Source organism: Portunus trituberculatus, chromosome 27, assembly GCF_017591435.1.
Source record: "Portunus trituberculatus isolate SZX2019 chromosome 27, ASM1759143v1, whole genome shotgun sequence".
Lineage (NCBI taxonomy): Eukaryota > Metazoa > Arthropoda > Malacostraca > Decapoda > Portunidae > Portunus > Portunus trituberculatus.
In genome coordinates, this window is record NC_059281.1 from 14,074,075 (window position 1) to 14,101,348 (window position 27,274).

General features: G+C 41.0%; 2 protein-coding genes across 2 annotated transcripts; one reads left to right on the top strand and one right to left on the bottom strand.

Annotated features, from left to right (window-relative positions):
• Window positions 1–743: 743 nt before the first annotated feature.
• Window positions 744–16,908, bottom strand: LOC123509927 (gephyrin-like). The gene is given in 11 exon segments (XM_045264554.1): window positions 744–1,446; window positions 2,077–2,262; window positions 2,399–2,673; window positions 6,159–6,399; window positions 6,632–7,196; window positions 7,408–7,568; window positions 7,763–7,842; window positions 7,845–7,908; window positions 8,052–8,196; window positions 13,696–13,824; window positions 16,492–16,908. Coding segments are annotated over 9 exon segments (1,926 nt in total). The 5' UTR covers window positions 8,178–8,196; window positions 13,696–13,824; window positions 16,492–16,908; the 3' UTR covers window positions 744–1,218.
• A 157-nt stretch (window positions 16,909–17,065) lies between these two features.
• On the top strand, window positions 17,066–26,993 carry LOC123509928 (testis-expressed protein 10-like). Its single transcript, XM_045264555.1, has 11 exons — window positions 17,066–17,397; window positions 20,328–20,534; window positions 20,722–20,913; window positions 21,310–21,507; window positions 21,668–21,845; window positions 22,083–22,192; window positions 22,397–22,506; window positions 22,970–23,109; window positions 23,338–23,557; window positions 23,872–24,026; window positions 26,818–26,993. Exons 1-11 carry the CDS (start codon window positions 17,203–17,205, stop codon window positions 26,898–26,900), a joined length of 1,788 nt encoding a protein of 595 aa, XP_045120490.1. The 5' UTR covers window positions 17,066–17,202; the 3' UTR covers window positions 26,901–26,993.
• Window positions 26,994–27,274: the final 281 nt, after the last annotated feature.

Consider the following 27,274-nt stretch of genomic DNA (forward strand, 5'->3'; position numbering starts at 1 on the left):
CCACGGTCCGAGTGGAGGTTGGGCTTTCTCACTCGGGACAAAGGTTTCCTAGCGGGTGGGCTTTGAGATAGGAGAAACCCCAAAAAGTATCCCCTTTAGCCCATAAATTCCCGTGAAAAGCCCACATGATATAAATAGGAAGAACACAGATGTTTAAATTATGTACATCTGTTTTTAAAAACAGACGTGCACACTGATGCCTTAGACAACACTGATTAACAACAGTGAGTGGTCCCCCAGCAGAAGGCACTGCACTTGCACACATACCATACACATCCTTCCTGGGTACCCATACCTCACCTCTCACTTCCTTTGCCTTCATAGTACAAGGGAAGCTTCTGCTGTATGATATTCAAGTTTCAGGTTACTAAATTATGTTATAAGAGTAAGGCCACAAATTATTTATGAAGTGAAAAATTATATCATATACCAACTCAAACAACAGTTTCTTCCACTTCAGTATGATGAACACTTAAGTGTAAATATTTTGAGGTAGTATCAAGACTGAAACATTTAACGTATGACAATGGGTTATCTTTAAGCTCACCACTGCAGAATAGAACCCAAATGATATTGACAAGGATCATGACAAGAGAACGAGCGAGAAGACAAGAATCTTTCTAGGAAGTGCAGCTTCAGAGTCATTATTAAGACTATGATGATTTAAGACTGTTAAGGCAATGCAACAGTTACCTATATCATCCAATTACTATTATTAAAGTAAGGAATTTTTAAATTCAATGACTTGCAAGGAAAAGTTTAGTAATTTGGTCACAGAAAATTGTTTCTTTCAACTAATATATTCAATGTATCAACTTGGTAATCTATCATCTTGAATCCTGATCAATCCTATACACATCAAAATAAGTATCTTCTACCTACTTGTACATTAAGCCAAGTTAAAACATGTATGACAACAGTGTAAAATACATAATTGCAATTCAATGGCTATGAATTCAAGAATTGGAAAAATGGTTTTATCTTCAAGATAAAATTTTTTGCACACTACAATAAAGATAAAACAAATAATTACTCATGTATCTAGACTACTTAGTCTTCATAAACTATAAACAAATGCAATATGATTATACATATACAAATAACATTAAACACTTACCACTCGGCAGAGGCAACCGGCACAGGAGACGTGTGGTCTGGCAGTAACAAGCAACATCTGCAGCACCATGAACTCATTGAACCTGAGGAGTCTGTTTGTGTCTACATATTTAGAAGAATAACTTCCACTGTTGATCCCTCGACCAAACTCTTGTTTTCTGCGCTAGCAGGAGGCAGCTTAAGTAAAGCTTGAGCTGAAGCCATGGAGAGGAGGCGAGAGGAAAGCTGATTGCCTGTTGAGTATGCAAGTGGGACTTCTCCTCCTGGCTGCCACGACAGAAAAGCTCTATGGTATTCAGGCCGTGGATCCAGCTGCATTGTTTCAGCCAGCTGCAATTTCAGAAGTGTTTGCAGTAAGACCAGGTAACTTGTAAAGTATGAAACCAGGTAACTTGTAAAGTTAATAAAAGCAGTTAAAGCATTAATGAGTTGAAACAAATAGTTACAGCACAGTTTTAATGAATGAGCATTAGAGCAACATAATGAATACCTAGATACTGTAAAACATGGTCTAGAACAGGGGTTCCCAACCAGTGGGTCGCAACCCCCTGGAGGTTCGTGAAGCCTTGCCAGAAGTAGCTTGGGATAATATTAATTTTGTCAATTACATTTTTTTTTTTTTTTTTTTTCCCGGTGCAAAACAAAACATGTGCTACATTAGTTCAGTGTCATTAAGTGATATGGGTGTATGTATGCATGCCTGTGAGTAAATGTGATAGTAAGACCTGAGTAGGGAGGGGATCACATGGGTTTCAAACTTTTAGGTAAGGGGTCGCGAGTGCCAAAAGGCTGGGAACCACTGGTCTAGAGTAATCAGAGAATAAGCAGAAGAGGGGAAGATTAGGAGAGGAGACCACTTATGAATTGATGGTAAGTATACAAGAAAAGCTTAATCGCAAGAGTATCTGAAAAGTGTGTGGATCAAGAAGAAACCACAAGACAACCAAACAAGGCACATACCTTAGCTTTGATGCAAATGTTCTCACACACAGCCCTCCCGCTCATTTTGCGACACAGAGGCAGAAGATAAAGGACAGAAGTGACAGCAGCAGAGACTGGATTGCCAGGAAGACCAATGATCAATTTCTTCTTGTTATGGTAATGACAGGTGGCAAAGGTGGTAGGCTTTCCTGGCTTCATGAACACCTTTAAACATGAAAAAATTGAAGAAATAGATCATGTTAAGTGGTTTTCTCCATAATGATCTTAACAATGAAGCTTTACAAAATGGTTATCATATCAAATAGAAAATAACAGGAGAAAGAGAAATATAAACAGATACCTGAGCAAAATGGATCTGAGCTTCAAAATCAGAGAGAAGCACAGGCCTTAACATATCCCTTTCTCCCATGGACACTCCCCCAGAGGTAACTAGAATATCAGCATGACTAAAGGCACTCCTTAGACTCTTGAGCAGCGCTGTGGGCTGATCCCGTGCAATTCCAGCATCAAGCACAGGGAAGCCATGCTGTTGCAGAAGTGACATAATGGTGGTCTTGTTGCTGTCTCTAATGTGACCTTCTCGAAGAGCCTCGCCTGGCTCCTGCAGCTCATTACCTGCAGTTAGAAATTTGTAGTGTCAAAGCAATTAATACATGAAGTTCATTCAAGTAATTTAGCCAAGGGCCAAAAAAAAAAGGAAAGATTAAAAAAGGGCCCACTTGAGTACTGGCTCTCTACAAAGGGAAAAACGTCAGCCAAAATTAAGGAGCAAAATGGCTCGATACCTCCCTCTTAAAAGAAGACAAGTTGTAGAAAGTCGGAAATACAGATGCAGGGAGGGAGTGCCAGAGTTTACCAGTGAAAGGTATGAATGATTGAGAGTACTGGTTAACTCGTGTTAGAGAGTTGGACAGAATAGGGATGAAAGAAAGAAGAAAGCCTTGTGCAGCGAGGCCACAGGAGGAGGGAGGCATGCAGTTAGCAAGATCAGTAGAACAGTTAGCATGAAAATAGCGATAAAAGATAGAAAGAGATGCAACATTTCGGCGGTGAGAAAGAGGCTGAAGACAGTTAGTCAGAGGAGGGAGTTGATGAGACAAAAAGCTTTTGATTCCACCCTATCTAGTAAAACTGTGTGACTGGAACCCCCAAACATGCGAAGAGTACTCCATACAGGGGCGGATAAGGCCCTTATACAGAGTAAGCAGTTGGAAGGGTGAGAAAAACTGGCGGAGACGCCTCAGAACACCTAACTTCATAGAAGCTGTTTTAGCAAGAGATGAGATGTGAAGTTTCCAGTTAAGATTATGAGCAAATTACAGACCGAGAATATTCATTGTAGAAGAGGAGACAGTTGAGTGTCATTGAAGAAGAGGGATAGTTGTCTGGAAGGTTGTGTCGAGTTGATAGATGGAGGAATTGAGTTTTGAGGCATTGAAAACTAGATTTTCTCTGCCCCAATCGGAAATCTTAGAAAGATCGGAAGTCAGGCGTTCTGTGGCGTCCCTGCGTGATCTGTTGACTTCCTGAAGGGTTGGTCATCTCTGAAAGGACGTGGAAAGATGTAGGGTGGTATCATCAGCGTAGGAGTGGATAGGGCAAGAAGTTTGGTTAAGAAGGTCATTAATGAATAATAGAAAGAGAGTGGGTGACAGGACAGAACCCTGAGGAACACCACTATTAATAGATTTAGGAGAAGAACAGTGGCCGTCTACCACAGCAGCAATAGAACGGTCGGAAAGGAAACTTGAGATAAAGTTGCAGAGAGAAGGATAGAAGCCGTAGGAGGGCAGTTTTGAAATCAAAGCTTTATGCCAGACTCTATCAAAAGCTTTTGATATGTCTAACGCTACAGCAAAAGTTTCACCGAAATCTCTAAAAGAGGATGACCAAGACTCAGTAAGGAAAGCCAGAAGATCACCAGTAGAGCGACCTTGACGGAAGCCATACTGGCGATCAGACAGAAGATTGTGAAGTGACAGATGTTTGAGAATCTTCCTATTCAGGATAGATTCAAAAACTTTAGACAAGCAAGAGATTAAAGCTATAGGACGGTAGTTTGAGGGTTAGAACGGTCACCCTTTTTAGGAACAGGCTGAATGTAGGCAAACTTCCAGCAGGAAGGAAAGGTAGAAGTCGATAGACAAAGTTGGAAGAGTTTGGCCAGGCAAGGTGCAAGCACAGGAAGCACAGTTTTTGAGAACAATAGGAGGGACCCCATCAGGTCCATAAGCCTTCCGAGGGTTTAGGCCAGCAAGGGCATGGAAAACATCATTACGAAGAATTTTAATTGTAGACATGAAATAGTCAGAGGGAGGAGGAGAGGAGGACAAGCCCAGAATCATCCAAGGTGGAGTTGTGAGCAAAGGTTTGAGAGAAGAGTTCAGCTTTAGAGACAGAAGAGATGGCAGTGGTGCCATCAGGATGAAATAAAGGAGGAAAGATGAAGAAGTGAAGTTATTTGAGATGTTTTTGGCTAGATGCCAGAAGTCTCGAGGGAGTTTGAGTTTGAAAGATTTTGACATTTTCTATTTATGAAGGAGTGTTTGGCAAGTTGAAGAACAGACTTGGCATGATTCCGGCAGAGATATAAAGTGCATGAGATTCAGGAGATGGAAGGCTCAAGTACCTTTTGTGGGCAACCTCTCTATCATGTATAGCACGAGAACAGGCTGAGTTAAACCAAGGTTTAGAAGGTTTAGGTTGAGAAAAGAATGAGGAATGTACGCCTCCATGCCAGATACTATCACCTCTGTTATGCGTTCAGCACAAAGAGATGGGTCTCTGACACGGAAGCAGTAATCATTCCAGGAAAATCAGCATAATACCTCCTCAGGTCCCCCAACTGGCAGAGGCAAAACGCCATAGGCACCTTCACTTTGGGGATCCTGTGGAGGGATTGGAGAAATAGGACAAGATACAGAAATGAGATTGTGATCGGAGGAGCCCAACGGAGATGAAAGGGTGACAGCATAAGCAGAAGGATTAGAGGTGAGGAAGAGATCAAGAATGTTGGGCGTGTCTCCAAGACGGTCAGGAATACGAGTAGGGTGTTGCACCAGTTGCTCTAGGTCATGGAGGATAGCAAAGTTGAAGGCTAGTTCACCAGGATGGTCAGTGAAGGGAGATGAAAGCCAAAGCTGGTGGTGAACATTGAAATCTCCAAGAATGGAAATCTCAGCGAAAGGGTAGAGGGACAGAATGTGCTCCACTTTGGAAGTTAAGTAGTCGAAGAATTTACTATAGTCAGAAGAGTTAGGGAGAGATAAACAGCACAGATGAATTTAGTTTGAGAGTGACTGCTGAGTCGAAGCCAGATGGTGGAAAACTCAGAAGATTCAAGAGCGTGGGCACGAGAGCAAGTTAAGTCGTTGCGTACATAGATGCAACATCCAGCTTTGTAACGAAAATGAGAATCGAGAAAGTAGGAGAGAACAAAGAAGGGGCTACTGTCAGTTGCCTCAGACAGTTGTGTTTCGGTGTGGAAAAGAAGATGAGGTTTAGTAGAGGAGGTGGTGGTGTTCCACAGATTGAAAATTACATCTAAGGCTGCAAATGTTGCAGAAGTTAATGTAGAAAAAGTTGAGGAAGGTGTCAAGGCATTTGTGGTCGTCACTGAGAAAGGCGTCTGACCTGGGGACATTTTTGGTCCCTCCCCAGAAGGGGACTCCGAGGCATGGTTTCATTTAAATTTTGATTTTCAAGTGAAGGGTGTATGTGTGGTAAGTGCATGTAGTTTTGTGTGAAGAAGAAGAGTTGTCTTTAGAGGGTAAGCTGTGACTACCCCTTTGAGTTGTGAAACACAAAGGGAAATGTTCAGCGAGATCACAACTAGCTTCAATGGAAGGTTCACAGCATCCCCTGAACTAGTGCTATTAGAACTCGCTGGGAGTAAGCTGGCCCTCTTCCCTATGTAAAAAAAGGTGTCTACTCTCCTTGAATAACCTTTAGGCAGTAATTAACAAACTATACAAAAAAAACAGCAATTAATACATATGGGTGAATCTTGTACTCTGTTGCATTTTTGTATGGTGAGAAATACAGTATTCATCATAACAAATGACTCAAAAGCATCTCAAACTGAAAACAGAAAATAATACCAGTTGAAAGGACTGCCACCACAGGTTTTCTGACTACCAAAACATTGGTGACACCAACAGTGGCCAAGAGTCCCATCTCAGATGGTCCAAGGAGAGTGCCTTGGGACAGGATCTTCTCCCCAACTCTGATGTCACACCCAAGTGGTCGAATATCCTGTCCAGTATGAGGAGTCTTCAGGATCTTGATCTCTAACTCAGTGCAGCCATCCTCAGCTTCTATAGTTACCTCTGTGTCCTCCACCTGAGGAACACACCCACTGATAAGATCTAATTCCATAATATCAGACTGAAGACATTACCCACATGTGTAATATGCCCATCTCCACCAGCATCTTCCATTACCCCAAGTCGTCTGACAATTGATACTTGACTATATGATACAAAATCAACCATTAAGTGTTAACTGACTATAATTTTCATTCCTTTTACCAATTTTTCTGGTAGAACATGCCACCAAGAACAGAAAACATCACCTGCACCACAGCGTCAGCTCCAGGAGGGACAGGGGCACCGGTGCTCACCCGCATACACACACCACTGGTCACTGCCTTCATCTCAGGACTACATCCTGCAGTTGAATCTCCCATCACTGCACGCAGCCCAGCTCCATCAGCAGCCAAGACTGCATATCCATCCTTTATTGAAGCAGGAAATGGTGGCAGTGGATCTTTGGCATGAATGTCTTCAGCCAGAACAAATCCTAGGGCATTCTTAGTGGAGAGGTTCTCTGTCATGCATTGTTCTGCTTGTGACAGAACAGTCTCTACAGCTTGAGAAACTGAAATCATTGGGTAAGGAGACTTCCTTGGGCGGCGAGATACACGTGAGACATCAGCCTTAGACTCTGCATTTTCTTGGTGGTGATGACAGTGGTGATGGTGGTGGTGGTGACCACAAGAATGGTGGTGATGGTGATGGTGGACCCCAGTAGATCCACACTTCACACCTTCAGACTGAAGCACATTGTGTGTGGCTTCCACCTCATCCTTCCACCCCATCATCAGGCTCACTGCATGTGGGATGGCTGGAGAAATAAATCTGTTGAAGGTTTGAATTATATTATTTATCACAGCTCATAAAGAATACAACCAATGCATGCTTTTGAAATGGTACTTTCTAAGGTGGTAATCATCCCTCTAATACACATGGCACACTACCTAATAACACTAGAGCTATTGGGACATGGAAAAGGGATCTTAAGTGATGTAATGTAACTATGAAAATTTACACACAGAAGAGTTTGCTTTACCTAAGACACTCCTCTGAACCCTTTCTGCTTCCCGGAAGAGTGGCTATGAGGGTCTTTCCCCGCATGCCACACACAGGCCGCGACAGCATAGCCAGTGGCGTGACTTTCAGGGATTCTGTCAGCATGCATGTGGTGAGCCCTGGGGCCTCCTTTTCTATCACCTGCACCCAACCAACAGAGTAAGGGAAGCAGTACATAGAGGCACCCATAAAAACAACAAATAAAATAAGTGAAAAACCTTAAAGTGATAAGAACTTAAGTAATCAAATAAAAACCATTTTGGACAATGTGAGAATGAAATGAATGACCTCAATTATTTCTTTTATGCTTCCAATTACAGGAGTTGTTTTCTTACTTTCCTGACAGCTTCAGGAGTCACATCTCGCTCAGCAAATCCCGTCCCTCCAGTGGTGAGGATGAGATGCACCTCCTCTTACACCATTCCTTCAGCTTGTCCTCAATCAGTGCACAGTCATCAGAGACACAACAGTACTTGCTCACCTAAGTAAATCATCATCAACCACAAAATTTTACATTCACAAAATGTCAGCAAGAGTCAAATATTGAGTTGAAGCATCCACAAGTTTAGGAAAAAAGACCACACCAAAGGATTACCCAAGCATATGAAGGCCACATTTTTTTACCTTCCCTTTGAAGAGTGTGCCGCCATCCACCAAGGCCTTGAGGTTAGCCCCACCTTCATCCTGAGCTTCACCACGAGAGCAGCGGTCACTCACAGTCAATACCCCAACCTTAATCACTCTTGGCATATTGGAGCAAATCTGTAAGCTAAACACAAACTGATATCAGCATGGCTTGTTTCATCAATTGTGGATCTGTTTCTATATTTGTAATTCACTTCAATCACAAAAAAATTTCCCTGAAGAAAAATTTACCCAATTTTAATGCAATAATAGAAGTTAAACTGAATAACTATCAAACAGTAAAAGAAAAAGATGAAATGAATACCTATGTGTGTGTGCAAGCTAAGAGTATTTCTATAAGTATACTTCACAACACAGTGACTCAGACCATGCCTAATGGACCTGCAGTAAGCCAACTCATCCAATTAACAGATTTAGTGTCCCTGCAACAACACTCTGGTCGGCAAGAAAAGCACAGAGGAACAAGAAAACCTCATCAACAGCTGGCAAGGAAAGCAAAGAGGAATGGGCAAACCTCATCAGCCAGAGGGGGTTGGCACCATATTTGCACTGTAATCACATTGGGATCCAAGGACAGGGTACTCAGCTTCACCCAATAGGTACATCCCAGACAATGCCAGAGACATTACTCATCCCTGGGTTAATGGATTACACCAAGGATAAAGCAAATGCCCCCCCACAACCCTTAACTTGTCAGGATAGAGAACCTGACTGGCCAAGCGGTAAAAGTAAAGAATAGGACCTCCCCCTTTTCCTCCATCCACCCCCCCACCTGCCCCAATTATTATTATTATTATTATGAGGTCAATGAAGGCGACCCACTGGAAAGCATAACTGCATAAACCCAAAGGCCCAGTGGGCGGCACCTCACCGATAAGTGAAAGGAAGTAACAGGAATGAACAACAGAATAGGAAGATTGGTAGAGATCTAAGAGGTAGTGAGTTCAGAGAGAAGAAAGGTATTCACACGTTTTTAAATGCTTCAATGTTACTAGAATTAACAATCTCGTTGGGAATTGTATTCCAGAGTCTAGCAGATACTGGGATAAAACACCGGGAAAATTGTGAAGTATTACATCGATTCACAGACAAGGAACGGTCATTCATGATCAAGGATTGTCTTGTAGCACGTGCTGGTAGTGAAGGGCAGGCAAATGACAATGCAACGGGTGGTTGGAATTAGACATGATTTTGAAGAAATAGGACAATGATCCAACCAAACGACGATGCCGAAGATTAATCTCAAGATTAGGAAGAAGAAATTTAATCTGGTTGAATGCTCTATCTAAAAGCTTTAAGTGAGACTCTGCTGCAGAGATCCACACAGAGTGACAATATTCAAAATGAGGCAGTATGAAAGAGTAAAAGCAATTTCTTACAATATCATCAGAGGAATATATCCGCCTACATTTGCGTAACAAACCAACTTTACATGAGACTGATGATGCAAGTGAACGCAAGTGCAACTCAAAAGTAAGTTTGGGATCAAGGGTGACTCCGAGTAACTTCAGAGACGAACAATTAGGAATAGGTACTTCGTTGACAACAATATCAGGGTGAACTGGGAAAGGTGTCCTTGATCTGCTAATAACCATACTATGGGATTTACTCGGGTTCAGTTTCATACCCCACCGATCACACCATGACAGAATCCTTGAAACATCTTGAGTGAGTACATTAGCGACTCTCTGCCTATCCTGTGGGGAAGGAATTGTCGCATATATAGTGGTGTCATCAGCATAAGCAACCATATTAGATTCAATCCCACACCACATGTCAGATGTATAAATAATAAAAGAAGAGGTCCCAGAACACTTCCCTGCGGAACACCGGATACAACTGGACTAAAAGAACTAAGGCAGCCATCAACAGTCACACGCTGCCTTCGACTCGTTAGGAACTCTGACAGAACTTGATGGACGCGGCCACCAATACCAATAGATCTAACTTTCGATAAAAGGGCTCTATGATTAACACGATCAAATGCAGAACTAAAATCAAGTGAAATTACTCTAGATTCATGACCAGCATCAAGGGCAGCTTGCATGTCGTGCGTTATGCAAACGAGAGCATCAGAAGTACTGAGACCTTTTCTAAAACCAAACTGACTAGATGGCAACAAATTATTAATATCTAAAAAACGATTGAGACGCTTGGCCAGCAGGCGCTCAAAAATCTTAGATAACACCGGGGTTATGGAAATGGGTCTATAGTCACCGGGGTGAATGGAGGATGAAGATCCCTTTGGAATAGGGGTAACATTTGCAGTACGCCAGCATACCGGAAAAGAACCCTTACGAAAAAGAGCTCTAAAAATAACTGCCAATTTTGGAGCGAGAGGAGAAGCAATCTTTTTGTAAAAAAGAGGCAGAAAACCCAAAGGATCACAACCCCCGAATGAGTCTAACTCATTAAGATATCTTAAGATTTCGGAGGACTTAAAGGCAATGGAGTGTAATTTAATGTCCTGGGGACAAGACGGCGGCAGATCAAACTCTTCATCACTTTGTTTCGAGTTAAAACGGAAGCTAAAAGATTGGCTTTGTCCTTAGAATTATGGCAGATTGAACCGTCAGTACATGACAGAGGAGGTAAACTTGAGTCCACACCAAAGAGTGATTGCTTTAAAGCTGACCACCATGAGTGTGGTTGGGAGGTGCCAATCAGAACATTTTTAAGGTGTTCATTGTACTCATCCTGTGCGCTAGAATATGTACGTTGGGCAAATAAACGCAGACGAACGTAATTTTCCCATGATTCAGGTGAACGCAGTCGGGACCATTCACAATAAGCAACCTGTTTTCCACGCTGAGCACGCCTGCAGTCATCATTAAACCAGGCACTGTCCTTGCGACGACTTCGAATTATTTTAGAAGGAATTCTTCTTTCACTAATGTTAAGTAAAACACTGTTAAGGGAATCAATTGGACTATCAGAATGTAAAATTTCCCGCCATACAATGTTGTTAAAATCGGCAATGACACCAGTCCAATTGGCTCGTGACTTTAGAAATACTTTCCGCGATATTGGCTCGTCCGGAATAGGAAATGAAGTTTGAATATTGAAAGACAAGCCAGAGTGGTCTGTGCTACCAAGGGGAGGGACGACCTGCAAAGTTACTGCAGAGGGGCGTCTGTAAAAGAAGATCAAGGCAATTACCCGAGACGTGAGTTGGGCTATGAACGATCTGCTCACAACCGGTGAGGTTACTAAAATCTAGAGCAGCCCGACCATGTTGATTTGTTTGAGAAACGGAGTTCAACCAATCCTGATGATGTGCATTAACATCACCAACAAAAACAAAGGAAGCTTTAGGGTCTGATTCTTGAATAGATGCCATAGAATTTAGCAAACAGTCATAAATAGAATCATCAAGATCGGGATTTCTATATACAGAGAAGATATAGTAGTTATTAAAACGACTGCAAATTTTAACCAGCATCATTTCATGACAGCCACACTCAAATTTGGTAATGCGTGAAGCGCTGCATGCTGGACGTAAGTATATACACATCCCCCGAGCTCTAGGGATAGAATCACGCCTCAGAAGAAGAGGCCTCTTGAAATTAGGAATCAGAATCTCAGAAACATGCCTGAAGCTCGAAACAAGAGTCTCTGAACAAAAATTATATCATATTTGGAGGACGCAACTGCAACGTCTTGCAAGTTGGCCTTTAGGCCCCGAATATTAATGTATAAGGCCTTACAACAGTTATTACGAGGACCGGGATTAGGGTGAACATCACCACTAAGGGTAATGAGGAAAATTAAATAAAAATGAAACTCCATAAAAAAGAGAAAACACAGCGGAATAAAAGGTCCACCTGGAGGAGCCGCAACACCAGGCAAGGCAATTATTATGGTATACCCCAGGTCGCCAATTACATGGGGGACCTGACAGTAGCAGTGGCAAAAGAAAAGAAGGAAAAAATCGCTGCCACCATTCATCCCTTTGTCCTGCCTACACAACGTGGGATTGCGAGAAAGAAAGGGAAAGAAGAAGAAAAAAAAAAAAAAAAAAAAAAAAAAAGTTCTGGGTCGCATCAACCATAACATAACATAACATAAATAATAGGATAACAAAGGGCCACCAGGGCCCATCTAGGTTATCCTGTATCAGTCGCACAGCGACCTCGTCATCAGTACTTAAAGATACACTTACAAGTACACAATACATTATATACTAATTCTAAATATTTGGCCCATTAACAGGGCTAAGTCCTGCAGCGAAATCCTCTACAATTTGTGGTCCCCATACATGGGGATCATGTCTTATTTAACTATAGTAAATTTCTTATAAAACTATCATGCAGTGCTATACATAATTATAAATCTAATAAATTTAAGTGCTTATCTAATCTGTTTTTAAACATTGTCAAACTAGTGCTATTTACAACCGTCTCTGGCAATGCATTCCAGAAGTCTACCACCTATGACTAAAGAAATATTTTCTTATATCTAACCTGCAGCCTTGCTTTCTAATCTTCCTGCCATGATTTCTAGTCCTATTTCCTCCTCTAAGGTAAAGAAAGATCTCACATCTATGTAGTTTGTATCTGAGAACATTTTAAATAACTCTATCATATCCCTCTTATACATCTCCTCTCAAATGAAAACATGTTTAATTCCTTTAATCTATCTCTATACTCCAGGCGCTTTAATGCTGGTATCATCCTAGTTGCTCTTCTCTGAACTGCTTCTAACATGTTGATATCCTGCCTATAGTGGGGTGACCAGGCCTGTATGCAATACTCTAAATGGGGCCTAACATAGGAATTATATAAGCTACGCACCACTTCCTTACTTTTATAACTAACATTTCTATTTATAAAACCCAGGATCCTATTTGCCCTATTTCTTGCTTCTAAACATTGCTTTGAAAATTTCATAGTCCTGTCTATCACTACTCCTAAATCCTTTCCTTCCTCTACTGCCTCTAGCCAACATCCCTCCATCTCATAGTTAAAGTTTGTGTTGTCTTTACCTAAATGCATAACCTGACACTTATCAGAATTAAACTCCATCTGCCACCTGTCTGCCCATGCTATCAGCCTGTCCAGGTCTCGTTGTATTCTGTAATTGTCCTTTTCACCCTGTACTGCACATGCTATCTTAGTATCATCTGCAAACTTTGATACTTTGCTACTAATTCCTATATCTAAATCGTTAATGTACACCAAGAAAAGAAGAGGTCCTAGCACTGATCCTTGGGGTACCCCACTAACCACTTCCTTCCACTCAGACATTGCCCCATTTAATACTACTCTCTGTTTCCTATCAGAAAGCCATTCACTAATCCAATCAACTAACCTACCCCCTATCCCATGTAGTCTCAATTTGTACACTAGCCTCCTATGCGGTACCTTATCAAACGCCTTGCTAAAATCTAGATATATAACATCTATGCTATTTCCATCATCTAACTCCTTGGTAATATATTCTAAGATATCGAGCAAATTTGTAAGACAGGACCTCCCTGATCTAAAGCCATGTTGGGTATCTCTAATTAATCTATTCTCATTTAAATGCTCCCAAATACTACCCTTAATGATTTTCTCTAGTATCTTACATACTATACTAGTTAAACTGATCGGTCTATAATTATTCGCATCATCCTTCCTACCTTTTTTAAATATTGGAGTAACATTAGCTAACTTCCAGTCCTGAGGTATCTCAGCAAACCAGAGGGAGGAGAAGTGGCACAGAGACTGAAGGTCGGATGCACGACTGTGGAATCTCTGCAAACCCACTCCTATGAAATAGAAAATAGAGAAAGGAAGGAGGAATGTAGAGAATAGCTCGGGCAAAGTTTTATGACCTCACACCCTGGGAGAGGCCAACCACCCACAGGGTGGGGTTGTAAGGTTACCACCCGTGAAAATAGCTTACAGATATACTATAAACTATTTAAGGTACACCTCATGTTTGTTACCTGAGTGAAGCAACAAACACTAGGTGGTGGATGATGGGCGCCCCCACCTACCACCAATATGTACCACTAAAGCCTTCCAAACCCACTTTTAAAACCTACAAGCCTCCCCACCAGTTAAAAAGAGAGCGAAACAGATTATGGTCATCATACAAATTACAAAGGGCTACACATGGTCGCTCGCCCCTCAAGCTCAAATTGCTTTAAATAATTTCAATCATGTTAATTCTCAATTCAGAAACTTCAACATTATTTCCCAAAAAGAACATGAAGAGGCTCTTATAAAAAACTTGTGTCATAACCCTAAAGCTCCGCACCAGTATGTGCGCAAGAAAAAAGTTTGTGCCCGACAGTAGGTCCTTTAAAGTTAACAGATAGATCATTAACTACTGACTGTTATCAGATGGCTGAGTTATTTGCTGACAGTTTTGCCTCTGTTTTGAGAACAAAACTTGTATCCTGCTCCTCACCAACATAGCGACTCCCAAATTGCACATATTGACATACAACAGGAAGACATTCGTCAGAAACTCTCTCTACTAGACCCTAACTCCAGTATGGGCCCGGATGGTATTCACCCTCAACTGTTAAAGTCTTGCCCAAATCTAACTTTTCCACTCTTTCTTATTTTTAAGAAGTCAATGTCAACAGGCATACTTCCTAGGAAGTGGAAAGTATCTCAAATTACCCCTATTTTCAAAAAAGGCTCCCGCCATCAGCCGTTAAACTATAGACCAATAAGCCTAACATCAGTGTGTTGCAAGACTCTTGAACGCATAGTGGTTGACGGTCTTACAGAATATCTTAATAGTAATGGCATTTTATCTACAGACCAGTTTGGCTTCAGGAGTGGGAGATCAACTAAGGACCAACTACTGCTTACTTACAACTCTATCACATCATGGCTAGACAGTGGATATACAGTAGACTTAATTCTGTTTGATTTTTCTAAAGCATTTGATGTTGTCAACCACACTATTCTCCTACAAAAACTTTCCTGTCTTGGCATCTCTGGTGTCCTCCTACAGTGGATCAAAGACTTCCTCACTCAGCGAACAATATCTGTCTCTGTTACAGGCGTCCCAAGCAGTCACAGGTTAATCCCCAGTGGAGTACCCCAGGGTTCAGTTCTCGGTCCTTTACTTTTTATTATCTATGTAAACCACTTACCGTCTTACATAAAGAGTGATTGCAAAATATTTGCTGACGATCTAAAGATTTATCTGCCCATTCGTAACTTGCCGCACACCCACACAGTTGTTGACATATCTAACTGCCAACGTGATAATAGAATATCAAACTCCTGGGGGCTTTCTTTAAATATAGATAAGTGTGTCACACTGAGATTCAACAGAGGCACTTTTCCAGAGCAAGACATAGGCCCATATAACACCTACTCACTCAATAGTACAGATATACAAAAGGTTAATGCCCACAAGGATCTTGGTGTACTGGTTGACACTTCTTTACACTTCCACATGCACATAAAAACTACAGTTAACAAGGCTGCAGGTCTGGCAGCAAATTTACTAAAAGCAACTATTTGTAGATCACAGAATTTTATGCTAAATCTGTTTATTACACATGTAAGACCACTACTAGAATACTGTTCATGCCTATGGAACACATGTTATCTTGGAGACCTAAAGATGCTAGAAAGTGTTCAGAGGTCGTGGACTCGACACATAGACGGAATGACTGGACTGTCCTACAAAGAGCGTTTGTTAGCTCTTGACCTCTACTCTGTACGTGGACGCCTTACTCGTGCTGACATAATAAAGTACTGGAAGATCTTCCACTCTGAGTGTTCTATCTCTCCCGAAGATTTATTCATCACAACACCACATGCACATACTCGTGGACACCGTTTTAAATTAGCTCACCAGTACAGTTCAGTGGATCTTAGATCTCGATTTTCTCATTCCGGTGTGTCTGTTTATGGAATTCTTTGCCTGACCATGTTGTTGCTCTGAACTCGCTGCCATCCTTCAAATCAGCCCTTCACAGTCATTTAGGCGACATTCTGTACGACTTTGTGGAGTAATATGCATACACACATGTGCTGCTGTTTGCTGCACAATAATATATCCTGCATTTCTGAACAGTTTCAATGGGTACACATTCCAGTCCACTCACAGTTTGTTACAATCATCCAGTAATCTACATCTAAAGTTGACAGGCGTACCCATTTTCCTAGCTACCTTTTTCCTACTCTTCATTGTATTTTTCTGGTTTGGGAGCTAAGGGTGGCTAACCAGGTGAGTAAACAACCTCCAAACATTACACTATCCCACCCAATATTCGTCATCACTAATGAAAAACAATACAGCAACCTATCAAACCTCGTTCCTTTCATGCTGCACCCGCCGTCATTAGCCCCTAAGACACACTATAATTCTTCAGTCATGGCAAAATTCAACAATCCTCGCATGCTAACCACTAGTGAAGACGCCACAACACATCAATGAATAGTAGTAAAGCTATCCTTACCTCGAGAAACAGCAGATCTTCACACACCTAACAGTTGCGATAAGGTGAAGTGTCAATGATGATAAGACACAAATGGTCTGTGATCAGGAAGGAGGACCAGAGATGGACTTGTCCCCTTGAATGTCATCAGTTGACAGGGTAGGACCGGCAGGTGCCAGCCCAGCTGAACTCGGCTGTGACAACCGCTCGGTAATTGTTACTAAAGAGAATTATATAGACAGCCTGCTAAAGAGAATTATTTAGACCACCTGGGAAAGAATTATATACACGGCTTGTGACTAAAAATTGCGTAGGTTACAAAAGAAAGAGAATTAATTAAATAGACCTGCTAAATTATATTACATAGATCACCAACAATAGAGAATTACATATATCACCAACCATAGAGAATTACATAAATTTGCTGAAGAGAATTGCGTTACATAGACCATAGAAAATTATATAGACACATTACCCAAGAATACAGAAACATACAATAGATGTGATGGAAAAAATAAATATACTGGAAATCAGAAATAACCGTGCAACAAATCAAACAAAAGAATGAAGCATGATGAAGCAAGAGTGAAGAAATAAGGAAGAAGGGGAAGGTTGCAGCGGCGAGTGGCGACACGTGAGCCAGCAGAAGGTGTCAACAAAGCGTGAGTGGCCCGGTGCTGCCTTTCAAGTTCTCCCTGTGCCTGTGTCTGTGCCCTCGCCTGGCGCCTCACGATGACGAAGAGTGCCAGGGCCAAGAAAGCCAAGAAGGCAGACTTCGCTAAGGTAAAACTGAAGGTTGGCAAGAGACTGAAGAAGGCGCAGAATGAGACGAGGGCTGAATTCAAGGCTCGTAAGATCACCCTGAAGGAGCAGCTGACGAGAAAAAGTGAGGAGGAGTTACTCACAAGGAAGAAGCGTAACATTAAGGTGAGGGATATAAAGACATGATGGTAAACGTATGTTGTTAAGCATAGTACTCTTGCTCACCTGTCATCCACGTGTTTCTCAAATCTTTCTTACTCAAAAGCTCAGAGTTTCTCAGAGATGATTTGAGTAAGGTTATAAAAAAAAGTAAAAGACAGGCAGAGATAAAACTAGCTAGAGCTGGGAGTAAAGATCCCAAAAAATTATATAGTTATTACAAGGTCAGTGATAAAAGAAATAAGGATAGGATTGGACCACTCAGAAAAGATGGTGTAGTAGTGGATCAAAATGAAGACATAGTAGAATTATTGAATGAACAATTTTCTTCAGTATTTACTAGGAAAGAATAGGAAATCCTGTTACAAACAGTGCGAGTAGTTTAAGAGCTTTAGAAAATATTGATATAAAACCGGGAATTATTAGGAAATTTATTCTTGAACTAGACGATAGGAAAGCCAGTGGTCCTGATGAGCTACATGCCAGAGTACTTAGGGAGGGTGTAGACAGTATTTCTGAAGCACTTAAGTTAATCTTTGAAAGATCACTTAGGTTTGCTGAGATACCTCAGGACTGGAAGTTAGCTAATGTTACTCCAATATTTAAAAAGGTAGGAAGGATGATGCGAATAATTATAGACCGATCAGTTTAACTAGTATAGTATGTAAGATACTAGAGAAAATCATTAAGGGTAGTATTTGGGAGCATTTAAATGAGAATAGATTAATTAGAGATACCCAACATGGCTTTAGATCAGGGAGGTCCTGTCTTACAAATTTGCTCGATATCTTAGAATATATTACCAAGGAGTTAGATGATGGAAATAGCATAGATGTTATATATCTAGATTTTAGCAAGGCGTTTGATAAGGTACCGCATAGGAGGCTAGTGTACAAATTGAGACTACATGGGATAGGGGTAGGTTAGTTGATTGGATTAGTGAATGGCTTTCTGATAGGAAACAGAGAGTAGTATTAAATGGGGCAATGTCTGAGTGGAAGGAAGTGGTTAGTGGGGTACCCCAAGGATCAGTGCTAGGACCTCTTCTTTTCTTGGTGTACATTAACGATTTAGATATAGGAATTAGTAGCAAAGTATCAAAGTTTGCAGATGATACTAAGATAGCATGTGCAGTACAGGGTGAAAAGGACAATTACAGAATACAACGAGACCTGGACAGGCTGATAGCATGGGCAGACAGGTGGCAGATGGAGTTTAATTCTGATAAGTGTCAGGTTATGCATTTAGGTAAAGACAACACAAACTTTAACTATGAGATGGAGGGATGTTGGCTAGAGGCAGTAGAGGAAGGAAAGGATTTAGGAGTAGTGATAGACAGGACTATGAAATTTTCAAAGCAATGTTTAGAAGCAAGAAATAGGGCAAATAGGATCCTGGGTTTTATAAATAGAAATGTTAGTTATAAAAGTAAGGAAGTGGTGCGTAGCTTATATAATTCCTATGTTAGGCCCCATTTAGAGTATTGCATACAGGCCTGGTCACCCCACTATAGGCAGGATATCAACATGTTAGAAGCAGTTCAGAGAAGAGCAACTAGGATGATACCAGCATTAAAGCGCCTGGAGTATAGAGATAGATTAAAGGAATTAAACATGTTTTCATTTGAGAGGAGATGTATAAGAGGGATATGATAGAGTTATTTAAAATGTTCTCAGATACAAACTACATAGATGTGAGATCTTTCTTTACCTTAGAGGAGGGAAATAGGACTAGAAATCATGGCAGGAAGATTAGAAAGCAAGGCTGCAGGTTAGATATAAGAAAATATTTCTTTAGTCATAGAGTGGTAGACTTCTGGAATGCATTGCCAGAGACGGTTGTAAATAGCACTAGTTTGACAATGTTTAAAAACAGATTAGATAAGCACTTAAATTTATTAGATTTATAATTATGTATAGCACTGCATGATAGTTTTTATAAGAAATTTACTATAGTTAAATAAGACATGATCCCCATGTATGGGGACCACAAATTGTAGAGGATTTCGCTGCAGGACTTAGCCCTGTTAATGGGCCAAATATTTAGAATTAGTATATAATGTATTGTGTACTTGTAAGTGTATCTTTAAGTACTGATTACGAGGTCGCTGTGCGACTGATACAGGATAACCTAGATGGGCCCTGGTGGCCCTTTGTTATCCTATTATTTATGTTATGTTATGTTATGTTATATTGATTTTACAATAATGAAAGAAGCAACAGGTGATTGGGTAGAGGTATGCTGGCAGATGGTGGTGGTGATGGGTGCAAGTATGCTGGCAGATGTTGGTGGTGATGGGTGCAAGTATGCTGGCAGGTGGTGGTGGTGGTAATGGGTGCAAGTATGCTGGCAGGTGGTGGTGGTGGTAATGGGTGCAAGTATGCTGGCAGGTAGTGGTGGTGGTAATGGGTGCAAGTATGCTGGCAGGTGGTGGTGGTGGTAATGGGTGCAAGTATGCTGGCAGGTAGTGGTGGTGGTAATGGGTGCAAGTATGCTGGCAGGTGGTGGTGGTGATGGGTGCAAGTATGCTGGCAGGTGGTGGTGGTGGTAATGGGTGCAAGTATGCTGGCAGGTGGTGGTGGTGGTAATGGGTGCAAGTATGCTGGCAGGTAGTGGTGGTGGTAATGGGTGCAAGTATGCTGGCAGGTGGTGGTGGTGATGGGTGCAAGTATGCTGGCAGGTGGTGGTGGTGATGGGTGCAAGTATGCTGGCAGGTGGTGGTGGTGGTAATGGGTGCAAGTATGCTGGCAGGTGGTGGTGGTGGTGGGTAGAAGAATGTTGGGAGGGTGTACAGGTGCTGCCCTAACCAAATTCTTCCTGCATTGGTGTTAGACTTAGAAGTTAGGTAGGTTGTTAACTGGGTAATTGTTTATAATATGTCCACATTCCAGACACCAAGAATACTATAGCATACTTACTTTGCTCTTACTTAACAGGATCTCTTGACCTGTGTGGGCAACACCAACACTTATGTGCGGCAAGATGGCCTCAATGGCTTGTTGGAGTTGGTGAAGAACAATGAGATGGAGGTGCTGCTGCCCAAGCTATCCCAGATTATCAGTGGCGTGGCACCATGTGTGTTTGACATTGACGTACTCATCCGATCAGCCACCATCAAGTTCATTGAAACATTACTACTGAAGGTAACCAGAAACAACTACAGTATAGCATATTCTCAGTTTTCGCAGGAAATTAGCAAATATGTGGATGTGGATGCTTGAATACTGTTTCATCAAGACATATGTGCTCATTCAGCTTATTTTACTAGTAGATAATCAAATATAGGTAAGGAGCATGTTAATAATTTTTATTTCTTTCCACCATGGCCAGGTTGGCAGTCATGTTGAGCCATACTTTAGTGTGCTGGCAACCCATCTGTCATGTGCCATGGTACACCTCAATACTGGGGTGCAGGCTGACTCTTTGCGCCTCATAAACCTCTTTGTTAGACACACCCCGACACTCCTTGCTCGTCATGCCAACACTCTCATCAATAACTTTATCAATCTCATCTCCAGGAAGGTACGTGGTTGGTATTAGGAACTCTATTGGAGTATTAGAGTGACTTTGTAATGGAACTAATAACAGTTTTCATAGTTACTGTCTTGTGTTGGTAAGAGGAAATGAATTAGCAGCCTTGGTATTGATTACACTAATGGAAGAGTGTGGTCCCATGCAAAGAATTTGACAGTACATTGAAATCCATGGAAACTGAGACAATTTTACCAAAGTACCAGTGGTTGGGACTTGAATGAACTCCTATTTAAGTATAGGTAGTACTTCTCTTTGCTTAGTTCAATAGTTGAGATTAGTATTATAATACTTTGATTTATTGAGTGATTTTTAGGCACCATAAGGATTGGTTTACATAACATTATTGTAGCATGTACTATACTGGGGTGTTGTCTATCATTACAGGCACTCATCTCACAGACGGGTCCAAGCAAGAGGGAAATGTGTGTGGATTTCACTCGCATGCTACACACTAACCCAAGCAATAGACTCACCACACACAAAGGACATGTGGAGCTCCTGCAGGAATTGTCGGGATTCCTGGAGGTCGTACTGAAGGAGCAAGGTCAAGTAGAGGAACAGGTGCCCCTAACAATGTGGGAGGTGAGCTAAGTGATATAATGTCATTATATCCACAAGTGTATTCATCACAGAACATGTATACCATTGTTACTTAAAATGTTAGGCCAGAAAAATTGTTTTTGCTTACACATAAATGCATTTGCCTCTGAAGGGGTTGACAGGCATGGTATTCTTTTCACAGCGATTGATGGCTGGCAGTTTGGCACCCACAGGTTGGGACAGCACAAGTCGAGACACCATGCAAAACACTTGGCTCTTCTCAGACCCACAACAGCTGAAAAAGTTTGTCCAGGATGTTGTTCCCTTACTGTTTCAAGTGTGGGCTGAGGTGGATCCCAAGAACCATGAGGGAATGGAAGGTTAGCAGTAGATGGATAAGTTTGTGTGATGTTAGTGATACATTACATGCATTACTTGAATAAGTTTGAGTACATATGGAAGTGTTCCACTTTTTCTGGGTTCATGCCTTTTGTTATTAATAATGCTAAATATATCAGTGTATACATCAACAGACTTCATGTAGTCTTTCTTATGCTTTCATGTTCATGTTTTTTTTTTTTTTTTTTTTTTTTTTTTTTTTTTTTTGTATATTCCAGAGGATAATCTACTGAGTGAGGAGGGAGTGAAAGCTCTGGCTTCCATCGTGAACATCATTGCTCATCTGATGAACATCACCCAATTGTGCACCAAGCAGCAGCCTAAAGAGGTCAGACTAAGACATACTGCCTGTTTCATAGTAGCCAAATATTGGAGGAAGAGATCATGAAATTTTCAGGCAGAATTTTTCTATTTTCTAGTATGTATTATGAGAATTTTGCTTTTCACTTTCCTCCATATTTACATGAATTGTAAGTAGGTAGGTACCCATATAGTTTATGTTTCTCACTTCACTAATCTTGAACATCTGCAGTGTGATTGGTTTGTTTGGCAACTTAACTCCCAGTACATGTCCAAGATAATGTCCGGCTTTCCATACTACCGTCATACAAGTCGAATGAAGATCAAGAAAAAGAAAAACAAGTAAGTATGACCAATACATACTGTCCATTGTAATGCAAGGACTCATTGCCATTGTAGAATATGTATTTGTCTTTTTATTTAGGCTTTAGGTTTGTGAAAGGTACATTGCCTAAAATATAACCCTTTTTCTCAGATGTAAACCAATATGTGACTGTATATTTTTTTTTTTTTTTTTTTTTTTTTCTTTTCTTTTCTTTCTCTCTCTCTCTCTCTCTCTCTCTCTCTCTCTCTCTCTCCATGGCATATATATCATTGCTATCCCTTGGGAAAATAATATAATTCATCACTGAGCTATATAATGGCCAGGCATTTATATTCTTTCTCTATATAATATTCAGTAGATGTTTGCAAGCCAAAAAAAAATCTGGCAGAAATTTTAAATTCAGCCAACAGAATGGAGATCAAGTATATATACCACCCACCCTTTAGCAGTTAAGATAACAGCTTGTCTTCTTGTTGGCAGACCAACTGACAAGGCAGAGGAGAATGTGGATGAACACGGCATCAGACATTGTATCCAACTCAATGTAACGTTGGCATCCCTGGCCACACAGCTCTCTCCCTCCAATCACTTCCAAGAGAAGGCTATTACTTTTATGTCAAGTAAGTCCTGCATGCCTAAGGTACAGAAGCTCCATCCATATTCTTTTATTGTACACATATAATTTACACTATTTGCCCCTTTGTTCTGTTGTGTGAAGTTTATGAACCATTCTGTCATGCCCAGGACATCACAGACATCATTCTTTATTTTTATCTATTTATTTACTTATATTTATTTTTATGATTTTTTTTGCTTTGACTATCTTGGTTTGTTTGTGTGTGTTACAGAGGTGCTGTTAGACAAGACTCATGATGGTGAGTACAACATGGGTGCAGTGGTCAAAGTCTTACTGCACCTCCTGCCCCAAGCTGATGAGCAGGAGGCAGAGTCACTGGTAAGCAGTGTATTCACCTGCTACAAGCGTCTTCGTCCCCTTAGAAAGGACCGTACTCTCCTCCTTCAAGTGTTACTGGCTGCCACACACATCACAAACCCCACCATATGGAAGTAAGTCAACATTTATAACATATTGTAACCAGTGAGATATATTAACTATCTATAATTGACTATACTATACATAACCTTTATAGTGCAGTCATTTTTTCTATTTGTATACCAGGTAGATAGTTCCACATATGATGGTTTAGACAAGGCACTACACACTCACACTTACTTATAACATTCAGACTCATATCCCATTAGAAGAGGAACAGAATGATCAGTTGTAGTGTTTCTGTTGCTTTTCCTGTTTCCTGGTTGTTTCTTACATACCGACTGAAGTGTGTGGGAAGAGGCAGAGTTAACAGCATTGCTCCTCTTAGATGCAGGAGTGTGGAGTCATGGGTGAAGCAGATGGTGGAGGAGCTAGCACATGTAGAGGTGCAAGAGGGAGTCTTGGAGACAGCTATCACTCTCAGGCTACAGAACAACACCTGTCTCAACCGCCTTCTTGCAGTACACAGGCAGCAGATAATGGGTAGGTCTTGCTATCTATCCCCATGTTATGCCACCTTACACTGCTGGTCAGAGCAGAAGGCGTGAAAGGGACCACAACTTCTGCTCGGACCAAATTTGATTCATCCCTTCTTAACCCCTAAACATCCGGCGTTATTCGCTTTATGTCACTATCTGACAACTCTGCAGCTCTAGTAGTCAAAGTAGATGATATGTTTCCTTAGTCAACATTCGCCTTTGGATCATGTGCTTGAATTTGAATTTTCTTTCATCCCCCCTCACGGCCCCTTTTTGTGGATGCGTGAGCTTACCATTGTGCCTTGTTATTACCTATTAGGAGACCTTGGAAACTAATTGGCAAGGCCTAAATCTCAGACATTTGTGCCTCAGTGAGGGAGAATAAGTCAAATCAAGAAATTGCTACGAACACTTCTTCAATAACACTCAACTTCCCCTCTCCTCTACATTAAACACACTCGGTCTATCCTTCACTAAAAATCTAAACTGGAAATTTCACATCTCTACTCTTGCTAAATCAGCTTCCAAGAAGTTAGGTGTCCTGTGGCGTCTTCGTCCATTTTTCTCTCCCTCCCAGCTGCTTGCTCTGTACAGGGCCTTATCCGCCCGTGTATGGAGTATGGCTCTCATGTCTGGGGATCCACACACAGCTTTACTAAACAAGGTGGAATCTAAAGCTTTTCGTCTTATCAACTCTTCTCCTCTAACTGACTGTCTTGATTCTTTAAGTCACCGCCGCAATGTTGCATCTTTATCTGTCTTCTACCGCTGTTTTCATGCTGTCTGCTCTTCTGAACTTGCTAACTGCATGCCTTCCCCTCCTGCGGCCTCGCTGCACAAGACTCTCTACTTCTTCTCATCCCTATTCTGTCCATCTTCCTAATGCAAGAGTTAACCAGTATCTTCACTCCTTCATTCCCTACACTGGTAAACTCTGGAACTCTCTACCTGTGTCTGTATTTCCACCTGCCTATGACTTAAACTCTTTCAAAAGAGGAGTGTCAAGACACCTCTTACGTTAACTGGACCCTCCTTTTAGATTTTTTTGTTTTTTCTCTTTCTCCTACTTTCCTCTTAACAGGGCCTGGCAACCAGCGGGATTTTTTTTTTCCAACACTTTGTTTTCCCTTGGCCAGTGCCCTTGTAATGTTAAAAAAAAAAAAAAAAAAAAAAAAAAGCTCTCAGAATTGTTCAATGTTGGACCAAAATTTATCGTGAGGGAAGAAGAGACGCTTCGCCACCACCTTATAACCCTGAAGGGCGTAAGCACAGTGTGACCCAGAGAACTCTGAACGTTATTCAAAGACAGCTTGAGGCTGACCCTCACATACATAGCAATGAACTTAAGGCCAGGAACCTTCTTTACTGGCTAGGTGATTGAAAGAAGTGTGAAAGGCGACATGTGATACCGGAGTTGCCGTGCAGTTTCAAAACCTTGCTTCACACAATGGTCACCATAACAGAAGGCTTGCATTTTGTGTCTCAGCACAAAGATTGGGACTTAGGTAAGTGGCGTAGAGTACTCTGGTCAGATGGGGTAAGCTTTCAGGTTAAAGACAACCAGAGAAACTATGTGTACCGCAGACCCGGTAGTAACCATCACGATCCACGCTACACAACACCCACATTAAAAACCAGATTCTTTGATGGTGTGGGGTTGTTTTTCTTACTATGGTCTTGAAAAATTAGTGTTTTTGTCTAAGAATGTTCGTATGAACCAAAATAACTACTTTGATCTAATTCTAGATGAGTTAGATGAGTGTATGGAAAAGTGCAATGCTGATACCTTCATGCAAGATGGTACACTGTGCCATACGGCAAACTTAATTGTTGACTGGTTTGATTTCTGCAATGTCAGCCTTTTAAAACCTTGGCCCACAAATTCGCCAGACCTTAACCCTATAGAAAATCTCTGAGCGTACATAAAACTGAAGCTAAAGGAGAGAGATACCTCCTCCCTCCCACGCCTCCAAGCCACTATTCAGGACATATGGGACAATATTGATGCTCAGTATCTCCACCACTTGGGTGATTCACTTCCCAAGAGACTTGAAAAGGGCAAGAAGGCATGAGGGCACCCTATCAATTACTAGTTTAGGTGAATACCCTCATTGAAACATATTTTCTGTGTCATTAATCTCCTTCACAGGATGTCACAGGTATCATGCCTTCCACTCTGACCAGCAGTGTATTTCAAACATTTAGGCGTCATGATATTAGCCCAGGTGAACCATTAAGATACATGGCAGCATAGAACAGGATAGACATGGGAGATGCAGTGTTCTGTCCGGCCCTTTGCTGTGTTGCCTGTCTCAGTGTGTGCTTGGCCTTACTTTAGGTTGTCTTTTATCTGCTTTTAATGGAGCTTCATTTTGTGTGCTGCTGATTGTGTCTTGATACTTCCCATTTAGAATTGATTCCCTTAAGAATGTTTTGATATACATGATATTGTACCATTGAAGCTAGTGTGAGAATACCATAGTTCAAGTGGATTTAGGTTGACCTTGGCTGTTCCATCATTTAATGTAATATGATGAAGGCAAGGCAAGATAGGAAGGAGGATGGGCAGACACTGTGAAGAGAGTGTTAGATGCATAATGGATGTCTAGAGTAAAGAAGAATGGCTGTACATTTTAAGACATAAGAGGAAAGAAGTTTTGATTGCATGGATGGAGATGCAGTCAAGACATGTATGTTGATATTATGATACATGTTGAAGAAGTTATTGATGTTTGTGTTTGAATTATGTGAACTGAAGAATGCATTGAGTTTAACAGTTTCTTGTTTCTCATCAGAAAACCTGCAGCAGAGGGAGGTGCCAGGAATGACTAAGAGTGCTGTTTCCAAAAGATTGCAACTCTTATTGAAAGATACATGAGACTGAAGTGTTTTTAACTAGTCTTGTGCCATCTTGGAATTGGAACATAACTAAGTTATTTTTTTATAATTAATAAAATCTTGTTTTAATGAATATTTGGTCATCTGATTACCTCCTATGTTAGCAATGGAGAACAGGATAGATTAGATTGAAGTGAGCTCCTTTTTTTTTGTGAATTATGATAGTTTGGACTGCATTAAGAATGGTAAAATATTTAGCTTTCCTGAAAATAATGATATATATAATATATATATATATATATATATATATATATATATATATATATATATATATATATATATATATATATATATATATATATATATATATATATATATATATATATATATATTCTGATAAGAGAAGAAATGCAA